Source organism: Coregonus lavaretus, assembly GCF_964263955.1.
Source record: "Coregonus lavaretus genome assembly, chromosome: 15".
Classification (NCBI taxonomy): Eukaryota; Metazoa; Chordata; class Actinopteri; order Salmoniformes; family Salmonidae; genus Coregonus; species Coregonus lavaretus.
In genome coordinates, this window is record NC_140002.1 from 20499752 (window position 1) to 20522388 (window position 22637).

The following is a 22637-nucleotide window of genomic DNA, read 5'->3' on the forward strand; positions in this document are numbered from 1 at the left end:
CCCGTAGGATTAGAGATCCTCCATATATCAAATAAGTTAGAATTTTTTATGTAGGTATTCAAGAATTCGCTTGAATAGGAGGTAGGGGTTCGCCGGGTAGAGGATCTATCCAAATATTGGTCTAGTACACAGTTAAGGTCCCCTCCAATGACCAGATTAGTATGGGAGATATCTGGAATCAGGGCAAGGACTCTTTTGAAAAAAGAGGGGTTATCAATGTTTGGCCCATAGATATTTAGTAGAGTTACAGAAGTAGAATGGATCTCTCCTATTACGATCACATAACGACCCTCTTTATCCACAATAGTGGTTTTATGTAGAAAGGGAATTCCTTTCCGTACCAGAATCGCTGTGCCTCTCGTTTTGGCAGAGAAGTTAGAGTGATACACATGTCCCACCCACTTACATTTAAGTCTGTTATGAGATTTGTTTTTCAGATGGGTTTCTTGCAAAAATATAATATCAGACGAAAGTGCTTTCAAGTGGGCTAGGACCCTGCCTCTCTTAATTGGTTCGTTTAAACCCTTGACATTCCAGGAAGTGAATGTAAGTCCCGCCCTCCTCTCATTTGTAGTTCCTATGGTGGCCTGCATAACATGTAACTCACTAAAAAGGTAAGAAAGCGCACCAAACCATCACAATCAGCATATGTAGCACCTACACCCGAGCAGTATCCAACCCACCCCTCCCCCCCCCGCAAGCACCTTTACTCTCCACCCTGTTCCCCTACTTTCCCCAACCTTTACCCCCCCCCCATCAACCCACATTTAACAGGCATACACACATAGGACAGAAAAAAATATGAAAATAAAAATAACAAACACATTGTCTGGCCGATGCCAAAAAAGCACGGCGCGACCTCGAACAAGAGGTAAAACACAAATAAAATCCCAACTATGCGCTCACCTCTCGCTATCCTAGAACTTCTACTAACATATGAACTGAGGAGGCTCCCGCACTTAAAGTGTTCAATTAGCATCTAATAAACCTAAACAGAATAAGTTGCAACTTAAACATATTGCGCACTTAAGGTTCATCTTGGGTCAATCCCTGAGATAAGCAAGATGTATCATCACAAGATTCTATTGCTAAGCAATACCGGTCTAAACATAAACCATCAGTAACCAACATAGACAGCAGTACAGTTACATATTGTGGGTTAGGAGAAGGGAACAAGGATTTTGATAAATTGAACGTACCCCCCAATCAAAAAAATAACAAAGTCAATAAAAATGTTTAAAAAATTAAAAATGTAAAAATAATAATAATAATAATAAATTATTTTCAAATAATTTAAAAAAAATAGTGATTTATATATACATATGTGCACACATACACATATACACATCCACACACACACACACATACATACATACATACATACATACATGTGCATACCTACATACACACACACACACACGTATATATATATATATATATATATATATATATATATATATATATATATATATATATATATATATATATATATATATATATATATATATACGCACACACACACATATACACACGTATACACGCACACATACATACACCCAAAAATATATACATATAAAATAAATATTCTTAAATATATACAGATACATACACACGCATACATCCATACACACACATGCATACCCCAGAATAATAATCTATACAAATTAAAAATATACACATACATAATACTAAAATGCTAAGAGAAAATAATAATAAAGTACAAATAATTATTATTATATGTACGCACAGGAATAATGTAAGAATTGAAAAATAAATAACGAAACAAAACAAAAATGGGGGAATATAAGTATATCCATCCGAAAGTGTCAATGATCCGACCTGGAAGGCCTCCCAAACAGGCATCGCTCTAGCTAATTTTCCCCAAACATCAGACACCCCCTGACCTTGGACACTCTCTAGCGGTTGGAGGACTGAATCACCTCGAGCTCAATATTTAAATGGACTGAAAAATAACGGTACGTTTTGTGACTAACGACACCCTTTTAGCTAGCTGACCACCGATTTTCAGTGCAATTTCTGTAAGTTAAGTTAGGTTTTGAGAGTTTTCAAAAAAGTTATATGTACACATTTAGTGGAACACGCTGCATATTGTAAAATTCGACTGCGCGACAGACCACACCTAATTTAATATCCAACTTTTTACCTCTGAAATATAGCTAACGGATGTTCTAATGTTGCTATCTTAGTTGCTAAATGTTGATAGAACTGCTAAGTAAGCAAAAAGGAAAGAAATTGTAAGTGTTAGATAATACATATCACGAAAACAGCTGCATGTTGTCAAGCTTTACCGTATCAAAATTGGAGTCCTCTGACGGAGGCGTTTTGCACAATCTGCAAAAATGTATTTGGAACTTTGAACCATGAACTTTTTGACACCTATCACTGTTGGCTATGTTTCATCTTACAACAGCTACATAGAGGCAGTATTTAGTTAAATGGTACAATGTATGCATCAATATTACACTAATTGGGACACTAATTTTCATTACAGATAACATCAAACAAAAAACGTGGGTACACTTTCAGTTATTGTGAAAACTTTCATCACCTTTCAATGCCTTAGCTTTGAAATGTAAATGTTTATACATATTCAGATTGAGTTATCTTTCTAAAATGTGTATAGTATGCCAAGTTATTTAGCTACATGTATTTACCACCACAGCATGGAGAAAGTCAAGAGGAAGCAGTGGAGTGAGGTGGACATGTTCCATGCCATGGAGGACTGCGGGGCAGGGATGGCTATCCGCCAGGCTGCCAAGGTTAGGCATCTTTTGTTTTTAGGAGATTACCACGTGTATGTGAATTTTATCTGCTAGTAACAGTTTTATTTTCTTGTCTACCAAGTGTTCAATTAGCATCTAATAAACCTAAACAGAATAAGTTGCAACTTAAACATATTGCGCACTTAAGGTTCATCTTGGGTCAATCCCTGAGATAAGCAAGATGTATCATCACAAGATTCTATTGCTAAGCAATACCGGTCTAAACATAAACCATCAGTAACCAACATAGACAGCAGTACAGTTACATATTGTGGGTTAGGAGAAGGGAACAAGGATTTTGATAAATTGAACGTACCCCCCAATCAAAAAAATAACAAAGTCAATAAAAATGTTTAAAAAATTAAAAATGTAAAAATAATAATAATAATAATAAATTATTTTCAAATAATTTAAAAAAAATAGTGATTTATATATACATATGTGCACACATACACATATACACATCCACACACACACACACACATACATACATACATACATACATGTGCATACCTACATGTTCCATGCCATGGAGGACTGCGGGGCAGGGATGGCTATCCGCCAGGCTGCCAAGGTTAGGCATCTTTTGTTTTTAGGAGATTACCACGTGTATGTGAATTTTATCTGCTAGTAACAGTTTTATTTTCTTGTCTACCAAGGTGCATGGTGTACCTCGGCAGACCCTGGCGGACAGGCTGAGCGGCCGGGTGACCCATGGTTGTCGCAGTGGACCACCCACATTGCTTGCACCAGAGGATGAAAAGTCTCTGGTGCAGTACTGTATCTACTGCGCCAGCCATGGGTTCCCCTTCACCAGACAGAGGCTGATGAAATACGCCGACAAAATACGCAGGTATTTGGTGTTCTATGTGTTTATGTATGTAGAATGCTGGACTGACTGTTATCAATGTGTGTGATGTAAATGTGGATGTGTATGGTGATGCCAAAACAAAAATGTTCATCCTGGATGGACAATTATATATTCTATTCTATTGTAGGTTTCGGCACCCAGGGGAAACAATCCCACCACTGGGGAAGAGGTGGTGGGAAATGTTCAGGAGGAGGCACAAGAACCTAAGCATGAGGAGGCCGGACACCCTGGATAGGGGGAGAGCTGAGTGTGCCACACGTCCGACGATGGACACCTTCTTCACTTCTTATGAGAAGCACTTGGAGGAGAGTGGGTTGAGGGAGAAACCCAGACAAATCTATAACTGCGATGAGTCTGGGTTTCGTAGCGACCAGAGCAGGCACAAAGTGCTGGCTCCCCGGGGCGCAAAACACGTGTACCAGCAGGCTCCGGGGACCAAGGAGCACATCACAGTGCTGGCCTGCTTCAACGCAACTGGGGAGGACATCCCCCCGTTTATCATCTACCCCAAGTGTTTCCCCGGTGGCCACTACACACTGGGAGGCCCCCCCCAAGCCTTGTATGGACGGTCAAGCAGTGGCTACATTGACGGGGACCTGTTCAGGAAGTGGTTTCAGCACTTCATTAAGTATGCAGTGAAAGAGCGCCCTCTCCTTCTCCTCTTTGATGGGCACAAGAGCCACATGGACCCGGAAGTGCTCGCGGTGGCACTAAGGGAAGGGGTTATACTTCTTTGTCTTCCACCACACTGCACCCATGTCCTGCAGCCGCTGGACGTGGCATACTTTGGCCCTTTAAAGGCTGAGTTCTCCAAGGTAGCTGGAGACCTTAGCCATTTTGACCACTCCTACATGGTAAACAAATCAGAATTTGCCAGAGTATTCCGCTACCCGTACCAGCGATGCAAGGACATGCGCTATGTGGTGGAAGGGTTTAAGAAGTGTGGCCTCTTCCCTTTTGACCCTTCAGCCATTGAAGGGTCCCGTTTAATGCCGTCTCGGACCCTACCGGGTCCCAACACCGCCTCTACTGGAACCAGCAGCAATGTGCCATCCATCAGCACCTCCTCCCCAGCGACCACAGGAGGACCCTCAGCCCCTGCCCCAGTCCCAGCCGCTGCTCCAGTCCTATCCCTAGCTCTAGAAGAGCACCCCCTAATAGAGGGGGGGCTGATAGCGAAGGACCTGGGGCACATCCTTACTGTCCTGAAGTATCGGCTGGACCGATACAGAAGACTCCCTGTGGTCGCCACATGCCTCACCGGGGAGGAATACACGCGCCAGTGGCAGGAGAGGGGTGAGAAGGAGAGGGCCGGGGCAGAGGAGAAAGAGCGTCGGGCAGCCCTCAGAACACAGAGGGCACAGGAGAGGGCTGCCATGGATGAGACCATTGACGCCATCGCCTCTGCTGGACCCCCTGCTGGAACCACTCCTGACAGCTGCATCACCACTGCCAGTGCCTCCCAGTGTGCAACACCTGTAGGAGCCGCCGGAGTCCCCAGCTGCAGAAGAAGGCCACATGCCTACTCTCCCGGCCACACCATCGTCGGCCCCTCAACCCCACCATTACAAACACCAGCTCCTCCAAGCCATCGTCTGCGGTTTTGTCCACCACCACCCCAATGCACACCACCCCCCATGTCTGTCACCACCAACACGGCCTCCTCTGGACCAACTGCCTCCTCCGTCTCCCCTGGTCACACCACCATAGCAGCCTCGTCTGGTGTCCCTGCCCCCTGCAATTTGAATACCACCACCTCCACAGGTAAACACATGTTAAATTACGAAAAAATGACTGCTTGTTATCTGTTTTATAAAACAGCAATGTAAATATATATATATATATATATATATATATATCTTTATATATCTACAGTAAATAGCACCAGCCCTCAAGTCATCTCCGCCTCCTCCAAAACCTCTGCAGCTTCCTCCAGAGGTATTGATGTAAAAAAGTTGAAAAGGGTTTTCATGCAACATGCTCTGTCTAACACTACTTTTTCTCAAACTGCAGCACAGAAAAGGAAGAGAAAAGCTACACCGGTCACATCTGTCACACCACCCATGGCACCACTCTCAGGTACTTCATAATCTGTTTTTCTCGCTCTCTCAGTTGTATCAATTACTATTGTTGTTGAAGAACTTCTACATTTTGCAAAACCATATTAATCAATTTGTATTATTATTTAATTTTTTATAAAAGAAGACACCACCTGCTGTGCTCGCTGCGGGGAGCGTGATCCGCCTGCAAGCTCCTCTCAGGAGTGCAGATCCGAGGTGCCATGGGTGTGCTGTGACTTTTGCCAGCACTGGTTCCACTGCAGGTGTGTGCAGTGGGATCAAGAGGTAGCGGTGGAGCTGGATTTTTATTGTGATTTTTGTGACAATATAGGGATGGAGGTCGAGATTTAATTGTTTGTTTTGTTTGTGTTCATATGAAATTATTTATTTGTTCAAAAAAATAAATGTCTAAAATATAATATATATATTTATTGAACCCATCTTGTGTATTTCTTCCTTTACTTTCCAAGTGCACCTCTGCAACACAAACTCCAACAGTGTTTTCATTGTTTTATGTTAATGCACATAACTGAAATTAAAGTGTATTTGATGTAAATTATTAATACTCATATTTCATTTGGTTACAACACTGAATATGTTGGTGAAGAACCATTTTTTAAGAGTCCACAAGAGGGCGCACCGGGCTACGCAATGAAAAGTTGACAGGCAAGTCATTATTTTTTACCTGAAGACTAGCCAACTAGTCAACTATCTAGTAAACACTTCGGGTACGTGGTTGGTGTCTCTTTTTTCAACAAAATTAAACGGATATATCTTGTAATTGAACAAAATAGTAAGGTGCCCAATAACTGGGGGCCGTATACAGATAATACGGGACGTATTTTTTTGCTAAACCGCTTATCAAAAGCAGATAACAGTAATATTTTCAAATGAAATGTCAAACTTGCTAATTGCTAAACCGTTAGCTAACATTTTTACGACACCAATAATCACAAAACATTGAAGGCTTGATCACAAGATAACACTGTTGAAGGTAATATATTTCTTAAACGCTGTTGAATATGCCGATAATACGGGATTCTACGCTAAACCCAATCGGAATGAAAGTGAAATTAACGTTAAGTGAGAGCTCTGACCGCCCTCCATTGGTCAGCTCATCGTATTACATGTTCGGTAGCCCTTGCTGAGACCGTTTAATACGGTTTCACCCGTTATGGTATGGTATGGTATGGATTCGAGTCCGTGAGCAGACCTTAACACACAATGACAAGGCACTAACCTGTACGGGGGATTGGTGTATATTCCCGGACAAACTTCTCTGCGTCCAGAACCGAGGAGAGCCAGATCTTCTCCCCGGAAGGCGGGGTAATTCTTAGTCTTGCAGGGAAGAGCAAGGCTGGACGAAGATGGAGTTTGTAGAGTTTGGTCATGACATCTCTGTAGCCAGCGCGGTGCTTTGCCACATCGGGCGCATAGTCCTCATAGACACGAAAGGGGTGCCCTTTATGTAACAGGTTGCCCCTCATTCGAGCCTCGCGCAGGATAAGATCCTTGGTCTTGAAACTGTGACAACAGATGATTACTGGGCGAGGACGCTGGCCCGGTCCAGGCACTGGGACAAGGGCGCGATGTGCACGGTCCACTAGGGGATCCGACGCCAAAACATCCGGTCCCATTGCATCCTTCAGTAGCTTGGCGAAGAAGTCGGTGGGGCGAGAGCCCGCCTCCACCCCTTCTGCCAGACCCACAACGCAAAGGTTATGCCGCCTGGATCTGCCCTCCAGGTCGACCACTTTCACAGAAAGCCTCTGCACATTATCCTGCAATGACGTGCATAGCTTCTCTAACTCGTCGATCCTACCAGCGTTGAATTCAGAAGCTTTCTCAAGGTCCACAATACTCTGGCCCTGCGAAGCGACCGTTCGAATGGTGCTCTCGATTTTAGTGTCCAGTTCAGCAATAGTAGCCTTAAGATCCTCCGCTATAGCAACAGTAGTTATCCCAAAGCCCGGGTAAGTTCTGTAAGTGTCACGTTGTTAGCTGTGCCTTCCGCCATGTTTGTCTCGTTGTTTGGTGGGGAGTAGGCCTCTGATGGGGATTTATTGTCCTTTGGTCGCTTATTACTAGGCATTTTCACATAGAAAGTTACAATATTGTATTAGAAAGAAAAGTTTGTTGTAACAAGTGCAATAAAGTAAATTAGGTTAGATTATTTCGCAAAAAAGTTGCGGGAGCCTCTCACACACAGCCGTTCACTCCAACATGCTAGCTCCGCCCCATTCTTTAGCGTTTCTAATGAATGATTGTCAATTCAACCAAGCCAACCAAAATGGCCATATGAATCAACAGATTGATCTATCTGTTCTGTCTCTATGGGAACAGCAGAGATGTCTGACCTGGCTAAGAGGCTCTGGATTGATGTCCCATCCATCCCCAGATGTCTGTTCCTGCCCACAGCTCACAATGATTGGCTGTGAACAGTAAAGAAAAATGTAACACTCTTTTGCTCATTTTGGCCTTGGAAATAACTTGGAAATAAATGATGTAGCTATCAATAAATAATTTAAGTAGCTACTGTTATGTGGTTGATTTGAATGTGACATACAGGCCTTTTGTGGATCTGAGGGGTCTGCACTGAAGTAGACTGTCAAGACAATATTCAATTTCAAATGTGGTTAGATAAGGAGGGATATCTGCACTTGCTTTTATTGTGATAACTGCAGTTTGTACATGCAGCATAACTAATGTTTATGTGTTATTGTTTTCAGGTCAGATTTGACTTACAGGCCTTGGCCTTCTGCGCACTTTGCCGGTTGGCCACATCACAGAATCAGGGGTGTTCACCCTCACTGGATTCAACTGTCAACACAACACTCCATTTAAAAGGTGATAACAAAAACAGAAGATTTTTTAAATATATAGCTCTTTTGATTCTCTCATCATTACGATTCATCTTGCTTTCTGAGGGATACATTTCCATCAATTGATTGGCACAAAACATATCCTGGCACACACACGCATAAAGGCATGTCCCAAATGGCACCCCAGTGCCCATATATTGCACTTATTTTGACCTGAGTCCAATGGGCACAGGTCAAAAGTAGTACACTACAGGGTGCCATTTGGGACCAAAGAATGTAAGAGCCTACCAGACGTTCTAAACTCCAAATCACCTTGTGCAGTGCGCACGGGTCTATCCAACCGTTTCCAATCGTAGTATTTATTCTCTGCACAGTGTCAACTAGGGCAGACTATGCACCTGAAACAACCTGACTGAAGAAAGCGATTGTACTGATGATATCAAAGCTGAACACATTTTATGTAGTGAATTTATGCTTGGTTACGTCACAATAGGTCACAGTTTTATGGCTGCGCATAATACGTCACAGGAAAGGCTTGTATGGGACTGGACTGGTGGTATCTCCCCCTGGTCGTAATTTATTACATTTACATCATTTAGCAGACGCTCTTATCCAGAGCGACTTACAAATTTGTGCATTCACCTTATAGCCAGTGGGATAACTGGATTATCCCACTGGAAGGATTACTTTATCCTATCCCAGGTATTCCTTAAAGAGGTGGGGTTTCAAATGTCTCTGGAAGGTGGTGAGTGACTCCGCTGTCCTGGCGTCGTGAGGGAGCTTGTTCCACCATTGGGGTGCCAGAGCAGCGAACAGTTTTGACTGGGCTGAGCGGGAACTATGCATTTATAACTGTCAAATAAAATCTATCTAGCTATCTAACTCAAATGGCTGTTGAGGACTCTTTGATCATCACATTTGAGGCACATGTCAGCAGGTGGCAGTGTCTTCAAATGCAGCACTTGATGATCTGAGCAACAGTTGAGCAACTTTGTGGTTGTGACGAATCCAAATGCGGAAGTCCAGTACATTTGTTTTTGCTTAGCAAGCTTTCCCGCCTATTTCTACAATTCATCTTCTTAAACTCGGATTTTAAACTTAACCACACTGCTAACCTTATGCCCAACCTTAAATTAAGACCAAAAAGCCTATTTTTGTTTTCATTAATTTTTACGATATAGCCTATTTGTACTTTGTGGCTGTGTTATCTAGTGGGAACCTCTAGCTAGCTAGCTAGCTACCTACCTACAATCTGGCTAAAGTGTTGCGCAATATTGGAGGAAAAGTTGATTGATTATTGTGCTTGATTATCCAAGTACTAGTTTGACAAATATGCATTGGGCATCAAAATGATATCCCGAATAATTTTAAAACATATGGTTCAGAGGTTCAAGAGTTTTACTCCTGAGTTCAGGCTCACGAGTGGGATTGTTGCTGTCATTATAGTATCATTTGTTTTGTTTACTGTCACTACATATTTCGGTTTATCAGAGGATGTCTTCAGTCTTGGAACGACAGTTTTTGGCAATGGGCATGGTAAGTTAGCTAGGAGGGTCTGAGTGAATCAACAGTTATATATGCTCAGTAGCTACTTTGTATGAGAGTGTTGTAACGTTAGCTAGCTTGCTAAAACTTATAGCTAATGTAACAGATGGTGCCAGTAGGCTACAGCAGCAGGCTACAGCACAACACACCAGTGCAGCTTATGTCTGTCAACCCTATAATTTATGTTTTAATAATTTCCTCTTCCTTTGCAGTGCACAAGCTCCTCACATACTCCTTCCACCACAAGACAGTGACCCAGCTACTCCTCAGTATTGGGGTTCTGGTGCCCCTCTGTGGAGGCATTGAGAAGAATGTGGGCACTGTTTGGTTCCTCCTCATGTTTCTGCTGCTCTCTATCAGCACAGGGGTGTTGTACACCATACTGGGTCTGCTACTGTTTGGTGCATCTGCCCAGAACCAGGTGGAGGGGTTCATTCCAGTGTCCCTCTCCCTTATGGGTATGGCCACAGTGCACTCCCGTATGGTTAAGGGCTTTCTTTTCGGGGTCACTGTACCCATGTTAGCCCTGCCCTGGCTGTTTCTGTTCATCATAACACTTTTGGTCCCACACACTGTCTTCCTTTGCAATGCCATCGCCATCATCGCAGGGGGGATCTGTATCCTTACTCCAACCTCATTGTGGTTCAAAATAACTGATACACTCCTCTGCAGTATGTCACAGCTTTATGAGTGTGCTTAGTAGTGTAGTTAAGTGGTAATAGGTTATAGGTGTTGTATATGAATCCTGCTGCTGAACATTATGGCATGTTTGTTTAGAAAAAATCTTGCATCACTGCGTCACACATTCTCCTTAACTTGCACTGGTGAAACAGACGGAAAGGGCTGGCTCTCACTTCTGGACATGTCCGATGCCAGGGCATCAGTGCTGGACAAGAAGATGCCTTTCAGGCTGCTGAGGAACATTGGTGTCCTGTATGTCCCTGCATCAACAGAGGAGAGAAGGAAGACGGTCCACCCACCGTGAGTACTGAGAAAGCACCAGACATATCATTTATCAGACAAGACAAGAGGTCATTAAATAACAATTACTGTGTGCAAGCCAGAGCACATAATGTTCTACAGTATAATGAGGTGCAGTTATAATTGATGATCCTCAGCTGTAATTTAATACTGTACAATAGGCACCTAGTGGTCCCCCATGATTAGATAGAGAATCACTGGTATAGATAGGCTCTCTGAAATCTGTCCACGTTCTCATTGATTGCAGAATCATTCCAACCCCAGGCTCCTACCCAGTCCAAGCCTACGCTCCAGTGTCCTTTACCTCCAACCTACAGGCTACCGAGACCACACCAAAGACATTTGAAGGCTGGGCCCACTCCTACTATACACAGGGGAGCCCTGTTCAGCTCTCAGGTTATTACGGACACAACCATGGATATGGCCTCAAGCATAGCTTTGGGCCAAGTCACGGACATAGTCACGAACATGGACACAGCTGCAGCCACAGCCAAGGTCATGGACATAGTCACGAACTTCGGCCATGGACTCAGTCATGGGCATGCATCTGCCTCTCAAACCAGCAGTCACTGGGCTCCAGTGGCTCAACATCCACATTCTCAACATTCCCACCTCAGTCCACTGTCTTTGTCTGTCAGTGCCCCCCAGAGTTTCACAGCAAAAATGCCGGAGTCACTGCCAGAATCTGTGATGGTGTCAAGGTTGAGTGTAGAGGCTTCGTACTAACGTCTTTAGTGAAGACAAAAAAGAACAAGCCAAACACGGCTAAATACAACCTGGCAGGCAAGCGAACTTTACGCACACCGGTAAAGTACAAACTAAAGGCACACACTGTGTGGAACTCTCTTCAAAAACAACACAGAGAGAATAAACGAACTAGCATCCCAAAATGACACGAACAAAACAACAAACGATAACGTGACGTCCAAAGGTGCAAAACACAAACCTACACAGGAAGAAGATCCCACCAACACTGTGGGAAAACTGGCTGCTTAAGTATGGTCCCCAATCAGAGACAACAAGCAACAGCTGATACCTGTTGCCTCTGATTGAGAACCACACTGGCCAACATAGAAATACTAAACTAGAACGAAAACAAACGAAAACTCACACCCTGGCTCAACATACTAGAGTCCCCAGAGCCAGGGCGTGACAGATGGTTCACCCAGGAGCACCTGTGTCTTCACTGACAGACTGATGACTTCAATCCGTAACGGCAAAACTCGCTATAGCTCGATTGAAATTTAAAGGCAATGTTCTGGAGAGGGCAGGGCCCGTAGGGCTTCAGCCAGGGTCCAGGGTGCTGAGGTCACAAGAGGAGAAAGGCCAGTCTGGCCAGACACAGGACCAGAGACTTTCCCTGGGCTCTGTAATACCAGAAACAACAAACAAACTGTCAGGACAGTGCTATGTTATACACAATCTCTAGATATACTGTATAACTAATCGATAAATACATTAGATACATGACTACACTCAATAAGTAAGAGTAACTTACAAAGCGCTGGACTTCATACTTCTTTTTTTCAAGCTTGAGGAGCCTGTTCTTGGCTATGCTGGTCTTCATTTCTGCCATGCTCTCTACCATTTTGGCCATCTCTCCAGTGCATTTCTTGAAGGCCACTTTCAACCTTTCCAAGTCATTCAGCCAACTGTCCAAGTCTACTGCCTCAAGATCTCTTTCGCTGCAGTTTCTCTTCATCACTTGGATCAGTGCCCTCAACTTCTCGCCCCTCCTCCCTTTGTCTTCCCTATTCACATCTTCATCCCTCAGTCTTTCCTCCTTCCTCCTCCCCATCCACTTCTCAATCCAGGCTCTGAAGCATCCCTCATTCTTCTTCTGCCTCTCTTGGTTGATGTCCAGACCGTCATTGACCGTCTTCAGGCCTTCCTCCAGGTCAAGCTCTATGGAGGCCAGGTTTTCTTTAATTCTCCTCAGGCTCTCCTCGTTGGTGTTGGTCCACTGTGTCTTCTTGTCCAGCTGCTGCCTGCAGGGCCGGACAGTAGGGACCACCTCCATCTGGCGTGACACCTTCTTCAGGGCACTCACAGAGGCAGGGAGAGGGATGTTGGGTTTGGTCACAATAATTTGTACAGACAGAGTCAAACAATTGAGATGTGACACACACTAGTGATGCGCGGGTTGACTCATAACCAGAAGTCCCGCGGTTATATCCACAGGGCGGGGGATTTAGGGTCATGAAATATTGTTGAATAAACAGAAAACAATACCGTATTTTCCGCACTATAAGGCGCACCGGAGTATAAGCCGCAGCAGCTAAATTGAATGATATTGAATGATGTGTACATATATAAGCCGCACTGGACTATAAGCCGCAGGTGTTTTAATGTTTAATTACCATATGTAAGGGTTCGTGCACAGAGGGGATTGTCGGGAAAGAGACAAACTGTCTCGCTCTCGTAATGTCTGTCTGTCTTGCTCTCGTTCTGTCTCTCGTACCACTCTCGGTTCCACTTTTACTTTTGCGCGCTACCTGTATCACTCTTTTCCGGCCCTCCAGCTTTTCCTGCTGGAGCCCGCCGCTTAAAGGTGGGGGGCGCGGACCGGTCATAGAGCCCATAGAGTTAAAGTTGGTGGACTGTAACCTGTAAAATCCATAGATTTAGGAGGTCTTCTAGTGGCCTTTAGCTGTAAAAATCCATAGATTAGCCGCACCGTTATATAAGCCGCAGGGTCGAAAAATGGGGAAAAAGGCGCGGCTTATAGTCCGAAAATTACAGTACATTAAAAAATCCATAAATGTATAATTATTGTGCAAGTTATATCTATAGGCTATTTGGCATTAGTGCGTAAGCCTAAACTTTAGGGCATAACTTGACGCGCGCCAGATAGACTACACACCAATCACCAAACGCTTTAATTCAATAAGAGAAAAGCTACGAAATGGAAAGTTGAAAATAAAGAAGGGACGGCCAGAAAAGTAATGTTTGGAAAATATTTGGTGAAGTGTTAAAAGAGGATGATGGCAGTGCCTATGTTATGTGTGATGATTGTGAGGCACTATAGAAATTCGACAGTCACAAGAGGGGGATTCAAATAGGCCTATGGCACGTCAAGGGAACAAACAGCCTACTGTTCAGATGGGTTAAATGGAAACTGAAATCTGGACACTGACTGTAGATCTTTAACCTCTCACAGTCTTAATATTAACTCCTGCAGAATTAAGCATTTCTTGCAGTAAAATGATAGGCTACACCAAATGTAGGCTTTATTTTGACTCGGGAACAGCAGTGGAGAAATATGATTTATTTCAGCATCTTGAGGGAATGCAAATGCGCAGCTAGGGACTGCTTTATCAGCATCATAAAAGCTGATAATATTTCAACCACATAAAATGTGCATCCAAGCCAAACTGAAATCTTATCAGAAACATGTCTGGTCGTTTTCAACCCGTCAAACTGATGTCATTTGGAAATTTTGCACAGAAAATGTTTCCCTTTTTTTCTTAAGTTATTGCATTTTCTTCTTGATCCCTAAAAGTTTTTGGTTTATTTAGTCCTCTATCTAATTATAGACAAGTTGACTAACAAATAGCCTACCAAAATGTTGGAAGTTATAAGCAGAAACATATCCAAATTAGGCATAAAAAAATCCTGCACCCCCTGCTAAGAAATCGTTCTGACGGTGTTCTATATTTGCGGGTTAGGGTCAGGTGCGGGCCTCAGATTTTCACTTTATCACATATAGTCGGGCGGTTGCGGATGGGTTATTAGCAATTGCGGGTGGGTTCGGTTGAACAAACAGCTGACCCGCGCACCACTAACACACACACACACACACACGTAAGAGCCTACCAGTCGAGGGTCCTTCAGTGAAGCCCCTTTTCTCAGTGGTTCCTTTGAAGGCCTTGGACTGTCCTCAGCAGAGGCATCATTGCCATTATCACGCTGTGTGTCAGAGAGCTAGTTGGTCATAGTCCATTCTCCACATTCAGTCAAAGAGCTACTCAAATACATGCTGCAGAACATACCAGAAAGTCTGACTCATCGAAGGAGTGGAGAGAAAGATCGTCGTCCTCTACCATATCCCTCACTTTAAGCCTTGTCACCTTTCCATCCTCCTCATCCTTCACTTTCAGCGGTGGTGTCCTCCTTTCATGATCCTCATCATCAGACTGTGTATCAGAGTCAACTAGTCAGAGACTATTCTCCTTACAGTGATGTCACTCAACAAAGACATGGTGTACAACTGTCTTACCTCAGATTCACCGTCAGTGAAGGAGTAGATAGAGATGTCATCAGAGTTGGAGGATGAGATCACCCCATCATAATTTCTATCCATCAGCCGAGTCACCCTTCCAGACTGAGGAGACAGACAAAGCCATGTACTTAGGGCAGACATAGAATACACTGGCATTGACTGTCAAGAAAATGTTGAATATTTAGGCAATCCAACATAGTTGTACAAGTAGTGAGTAATTTATGGGTAATTGAAAATGCAAGTGTATTGAAATGCAATAAATGCAACTCCCATAACATTAGGGATGGGGCTAAAGACTTTCCATACTGTAGGATTCTTTAGCATTTCTCTGTTCAAATATTTTTTTATTGAACACACACAAGAATGGTGTATAGGTATGAAAGACATGTGTACAGTTCTTATCTAAACATAAGAGAACAGACATGAACAACAAGACCCAGAGTTCTGGACACAAAACAAATATTACAAAACACGACATACAGAACAGGGACAGGTAGAAAGAAAAAGGGTATATGTAACCCCCCCCCCCCCCTATTGCACCCTATTCCCCTCCCGACTGCTTGAGTGTCAGGGCCAGCACACGCTGCCCAAAGGTAGATTACAATATGACAATTGAGAGTGCGTTAAAAAGTACAAATTCACAGCACCGACTGGTCCAGGAAAGAGAGGAAAGGCTGCCAGATTTGATCAAATGTTGATAATTTATTGTTCAGAATATATCTAATTCTTTCTAAGTGTACAGTTTTTGCCACTTCGCTGAGCCATAATTTGGTAGAGGGCGCTTCCCTCCTTTTCCAAAACAACAAGATTAATTTTTTTGCCGAAATGAGACTGTAAGAGATGAGTTGTTTTTGGGAGTTGGTTAATCCGTTTAGGGAATCGGACACTCCCAGGATTATCAGAAGCGGGTCTGGGTCTATTGAAGTCTCCAGAACTTCAGAGAGGACCCCAAATATTCCACACCAATAACCATACAGACTAGAGCATAGGGCAAAGCAGTGGAGTAGTGTACCCTGCTCAGCCTGACATTTATCACACATAGGGGATGTATCAGGAAATATCCTATGCAGTTTAGTTTTGGAGTAGTGTAATCTGTGTAATACCTTAAATTGTATGAGACGATGTCTGGAGTTAATGGAGCAGGTGTGGATATACTCCAAGCTATCCTCCCAGTCTGCCACCGAAATATCAGTCCCTAGTTCTTCCTCCCATTTTGCCTTAATGGCATCTGTAGAGGGTGCGCTAACAGATTGAAAAGCGTCATATAGACGAGATATCAGTTTGTCTGAGGTGGGGCATATTTTTATGCATCCGTCAAACATGGAAGGTTTAGCATTCTCAAATGTTGGGAGGTGTTTTCTAACAGTCTCTAATTTGTAGGTATCTGAAAAAGTTACTTCTGGGAAGGTTATAAGTTTCCCTCAGCGCTTCAAAGGAAGCAAAGGTCCCTCCTATATATAAATCCCCTATGGTACTTATCCCCAACTCTCCCCATCGCTCAAAGGTGTTATCAAGGTTAGAGGGGGCAAAGGAGGGATTCCTGGCAACAGGGAGCATGAATGATATTGGTCTAAACTCAAAGTGGACTTTAATTTGCTTCCAGATTCGGACTGTGCTATGTATAATAGGATTGTTATGGTAAAGTGACATCTCCAGATTAACAGGTGACAAAATCACGGCACCAATAGAGAAGGGATGACACTCCTCCCGCTCCATGCTAAGCCAGCTGGATGGCGGGGGTGCGTCATCCAGCAAAAACGTAACAGCGCGGAGGTTAGCGGCCCAATAGTAAAATATAACATTTGGGAGAGACAATCCTCCTTCCATCTTGGATTTACATAGGTGTTTTTTACCTATCCTGTGTGTTTTATAATCCCAGATGAAAGGATTGATAATAGAGTCCAGTTGTTTATGAAATGATTTAGGTATGAATACTGGGATGTTCTGGTATAGGTAGAGCAGTTGTGGGAGGAAGACCATTTTAATGGCATTAATTCTTCCGAGCAGAGAAATTGGGAGAGTTCTCCAAAACTGTATGTTTGCCTTGAGATTTTGCATCAGAGAAGGGAAATTCTCTTTAAATAGTAAGGAGTATTGTTTGGTAACTACAATTCCAAGGTAGATAAATTTTTCTGAAGATAACTTAACTGGAAGATGTTCTAGCCAGGAGGTGTTTTGCAACCGTATGGGCATTAATTCACTCTTGTTCCAATTTATTCTGTATCCCGAGAAGGTACCAAACAAATTAATCACCTCAAGAATAGCTGGAATACTAGCTTGGGGTTCTGTTACATAGAGGAGAATATCATCTGCGTATAGGGAAATCTTATTTAGAGTATCTTTAGTATTATAGCCGTGTATTGCTGAATGAGATCTGATCGCTTGAGCGAGAGGTTCAATAATTAGGGCGAAGAGCATAGGCGACAGCGCACAACCCTGCCTTGTCCCTCTGTGGAGGTTAAATCGGGGCGACATTGATTGGTTAGTGAGTATTCTCGCACAGGGGTTCCTATATAAAAGCTGGATCCAATTTATGAACCCATCTCCAATATTAAATTTCTGTAGGACCTTGAATAGATAGGGCCACTCAACTTGGTCAAAGGCCTTTTCGGCGTCAAGAGATATAACGGCAAGGTCCACGTTAGGTAACCTCTGAGAATACATAATGTTGAAGAGGCGCCTGAGATTGAAGAATGAGTTTCTATTAGGGATAAAGCCGGTCTGGTCCGAATGGACCAATTTGCCAATTAAAGTGCTAAGCCTGTTAGCCAGAGTTTTTGCTAAAATCTTTTGGTCTGTATTAAGGAGGGATATTGGTCTGTATGACCCTACCTCTTCCGGATCTTTACCCTTCTTATGTATAACTGTAATAAATGCCTCATCCAAAGTAGATGGGAGAGCTCCATCCTCATTGGCCCGAACCAACATTTTGTGCAGGTAGGGAGATAGCATGTTGCTGAATGTTTTATAGAATTCACCAGGGTATCCATCTGGGCCCGGGGTCTTGCCACTCTTTAGAGATTTAATTGTTTCTCTAATTTCTTCAAGAGATATTTCCTTATTCAGGAAGTTAGAGTCTTCCTGGTTCAGGGCAGGAAGATTACAGTCCTCCAAAAAGTTATGCATAATTAAGGGGTTAGGATCCGCTTTAGATGTATATAGAGTCTCATAAAACTGACGGAATCTGTCATTGATGTCTTTGGGGGAGGAGAGTAATTCCCCAGATGCAGATTTAACTTTGTGAATCATTCGGTCACTCACGTTTTTTCGAAGTTGTCTGGCGAGTAATTTGTGTGGTTTGTCACCAAACTCAAAATATTTTTGCTTGGTATAGAGAAAAGATTTAGGAATTTTAGCCGAGAGGATCTGATTGTATTTAAATTTTAAAGACATAATTTGTTTATGTTTCTCCATAGATGGATGTCTAGCATTCTCCCTATCCAGTAAGTGAATTTGTCCCTCCAGTTCTACCAATTTTTTTCTGTTTTGCCTACTCCTGGCAGTCTGAAAGGAGATGATACAGCCTCTCAAATAAGCCTTCAGCGTTTCCCACAATAATGCTGGGGAAGTCTCTTGTGTTGTCGTTGGTATCAAAGAAAAATGTAATTTGGTCTTTAAGATGTTCACAGAATGTTGGTTCTGTGAGGAGCTGAGGATTCAACCTCCAGACCCTCTGTCACCCAATCTCAGGGAGAAGGTGAGTGGACTGTGGTCAGAGATTATAATATCATGATATCTCACATTACAGGTATAGGGGAGTAGTTTAGCATCAACCAAAAAGTAGTCAATTCGAGTATATACATTGTGAACATGAGAGTAAAAGGAGTATTCCCTACCCGTAGGATTAGAGATCCTCCATATATCAAATAAGTTAGAATTTTTTATGTAGGTATTCAAGAATTCGCTTGAATAGGAGGTAGGGGTTCGCCGGGTAGAGGATCTATCCAAATATTGGTCTAGTACACAGTTAAGGTCCCCTCCAATGACCAGATTAGTATGGGAGATATCTGGAATCAGGGCAAGGACTCTTTTGAAAAAAGAGGGGTTATCAATGTTTGGCCCATAGATATTTAGTAGAGTTACAGAAGTAGAATGGATCTCTCCTATTACGATCACATAACGACCCTCTTTATCCACAATAGTGGTTTTATGTAGAAAGGGAATTCCTTTCCGTACCAGAATCGCTGTGCCTCTCGTTTTGGCAGAGAAGTTAGAGTGATACACATGTCCCACCCACTTACATTTAAGTCTGTTATGAGATTTGTTTTTCAGATGGGTTTCTTGCAAAAATATAATATCAGACGAAAGTGCTTTCAAGTGGGCTAGGACCCTGCCTCTCTTAATTGGTTCGTTTAAACCCTTGACATTCCAGGAAGTGAATGTAAGTCCCGCCCTCCTCTCATTTGTAGTTCCTATGGTGGCCTGCATAACATGTAACTCACTAAAAAGGTAAGAAAGCGCACCAAACCATCACGATCAGCATATGTAGCACCTACACCCGAGCAGTATCCAACCCACCCCTCCCCCCCCCGCAAGCACCTTTACTCTCCACCCTGTTCCCCTACTTTCCCCAACCTTTACCCCCCCCCATCAACCCACATTTAACAGGCATACACACATAGGACAGAAAAAAATATGAAAATAAAAATAACAAACACATTGTCTGGCCGATGCCAAAAAAGCACGGCGCGACCTCGAACAAGAGGTAAAACACAAATAAAATCCCAACTATGCGCTCACCTCTCGCTATCCTAGAACTTCTACTAACATATGAACTGAGGAGGCTCCCGCACTTAAAGTGTTCAATTAGCATCTAATAAACCTAAACAGAATAAGTTGCAACTTAAACATATTGCGCACTTAAGGTTCATCTTGGGTCAATCCCTGAGATAAGCAAGATGTATCATCACAAGATTCTATTGCTAAGCAATACCGGTCTAAACATAAACCATCAGTAACCAACATAGACAGCAGTACAGTTACATATTGTGGGTTAGGAGAAGGGAACAAGGATTTTGATAAATTGAACGTACCCCCCAATCAAAAAAATAACAAAGTCAATAAAAATGTTTAAAAAATTAAAAATGTAAAAATAATAATAATAATAATAAATTATTTTCAAATAATTTAAAAAAAATAGTGATTTATATATACATATGTGCACACATACACATATACACATCCACACACACACACACATACATACATACATACATGTGCATACCTACATACATACACACACACACACACACACGTATATATATATATATATATATATATATATATATATATATATATATATATATATATACGCACACACACACATATACACACGTATACACGCACACATACATACACCCAAAAATATATACATATAAAATAAATATTCTTAAATATATACAGATACATACACACGCATACATCCATACACACACATGCATACCCCAGAATAATAATCTATACAAATTAAAAATATACACATACATAATACTAAAATGCTAAGAGAAAATAATAATAAAGTACAAATAATTATTATTATATGTACGCACAGGAATAATGTAAGAATTGAAAAATAAATAACGAAACAAAACAAAAATGGGGGAATATAAGTATATCCATCCGAAAGTGTCAATGATCCGACCTGGAAGGCCTCCCAAACAGGCATCGCTCTAGCTAATTTTCCCCAAACATCAGACACCCCCTGACCTTGGACACTCTCTAGCGGTTGGAGGACTGAATCACCTCGAGCTCAACATTTAAATGGACTGAAAAATAACGGTACGTTTTGTGACTAACGACACCCTTTTAGCTAGCTGACCACCGATTTTCAGTGCAATTTCTGTAAGTTAAGTTAGGTTTTGAGAGTTTTCAAAAAAGTTATATGTACACATTTAGTGGAACACGCTGCATATTGTAAAATTCGACTGCGCGACAGACCACACCTAATTTAATATCCAACTTTTTACCTCTGAAATATAGCTAACGGATGTTCTAATGTTGCTATCTTAGTTGCTAAATGTTGATAGAACTGCTAAGTAAGCAAAAAGGAAAGAAATTGTAAGTGTTAGATAATACATATCACGAAAACAGCTGCATGTTGTCAAGCTTTACCGTATCAAAATTGGAGTCCTCTGACGGAGGCGTTTTGCACAATCTGCAAAAATGTATTTGGAACTTTGAACCATGAACTTTTTGACACCTATCACTGTTGGCTATGTTTCATCTTACAACAGCTACATAGAGGCAGTATTTAGTTAAATGGTACAATGTATGCATCAATATTACACTAATTGGGACACTAATTTTCATTACAGATAACATCAAACAAAAAACGTGGGTACACTTTCAGTTATTGTGAAAACTTTCATCACCTTTCAATGCCTTAGCTTTGAAATGTAAATGTTTATACATATTCAGATTGAGTTATCTTTCTAAAATGTGTATAGTATGCCAAGTTATTTAGCTACATGTATTTACCACCACAGCATGGAGAAAGTCAAGAGGAAGCAGTGGAGTGAGGTGGACATGTTCCATGCCATGGAGGACTGCGGGGCAGGGATGGCTATCCGCCAGGCTGCCAAGGTTAGGCATCTTTTGTTTTTAGGAGATTACCACGTGTATGTGAATTTTATCTGCTAGTAACAGTTTTATTTTCTTGTCTACCAAGTGTTCAATTAGCATCTAATAAACCTAAACAGAATAAGTTGCAACTTAAACATATTGCGCACTTAAGGTTCATCTTGGGTCAATCCCTGAGATAAGCAAGATGTATCATCACAAGATTCTATTGCTAAGCAATACCGGTCTAAACATAAACCATCAGTAACCAACATAGACAGCAGTACAGTTACATATTGTGGGTTAGGAGAAGGGAACAAGGATTTTGATAAATTGAACGTACCCCCCAATCAAAAAAATAACAAAGTCAATAAAAATGTTTAAAAAATTAAAAATGTAAAAATAATAATAATAATAATAAATTATTTTCAAATAATTTAAAAAAAATAGTGATTTATATATACATATGTGCACACATACACATATACACATCCACACACACACACACATACATACATACATACATACATACATGTGCATACCTACATGTTCCATGCCATGGAGGACTGCGGGGCAGGGATGGCTATCCGCCAGGCTGCCAAGGTTAGGCATCTTTTGTTTTTAGGAGATTACCACGTGTATGTGAATTTTATCTGCTAGTAACAGTTTTATTTTCTTGTCTACCAAGGTGCATGGTGTACCTCGGCAGACCCTGGCGGACAGGCTGAGCGGCCGGGTGACCCATGGTTGTCGCAGTGGACCACCCACATTGCTTGCACCAGAGGATGAAAAGTC

The 22637-nt window shown here is 42.2% G+C and overlaps 2 protein-coding genes and 1 long non-coding RNA gene across 3 annotated transcripts; 2 read left to right on the forward strand and 1 right to left on the reverse strand.

The window, feature by feature from the left end:
• Window positions 1-4505: 4505 nt before the first annotated feature.
• On the forward strand, window positions 4506-6862 carry LOC311142646 (uncharacterized protein; the record flags this gene model as incomplete). The annotated part of the gene is made up of 4 exons (XM_084178300.1): window positions 4506-5418; window positions 5668-5733; window positions 5857-5977; window positions 6829-6862. The coding sequence occupies 4 exons, from the start codon at window positions 4506-4508 to the stop codon at window positions 6860-6862; spliced, it is 1134 nt and encodes a 377-aa protein (XP_084034426.1).
• A 5249-nt stretch (window positions 6863-12111) lies between these two features.
• LOC311142647 (uncharacterized protein) lies at window positions 12112-15365 on the reverse strand (the record flags this gene model as incomplete). Its single annotated transcript, XM_084178301.1, has 4 exons — window positions 12112-12429; window positions 12561-13190; window positions 15055-15198; window positions 15282-15365. 4 exons carry the CDS (start codon window positions 15363-15365, stop codon window positions 12307-12309), a joined length of 981 nt encoding a protein of 326 aa, XP_084034427.1. The 3' UTR covers window positions 12112-12306.
• A 5641-nt stretch (window positions 15366-21006) lies between these two features.
• Window positions 21007-21816, forward strand: LOC311142421. The gene is made up of 3 exons (XR_014614305.1): window positions 21007-21062; window positions 21599-21617; window positions 21770-21816. It is a non-coding gene; the product is annotated as an uncharacterized lncRNA (long non-coding RNA).
• The last annotated feature ends 821 nt before the right edge of the window (window positions 21817-22637 follow it).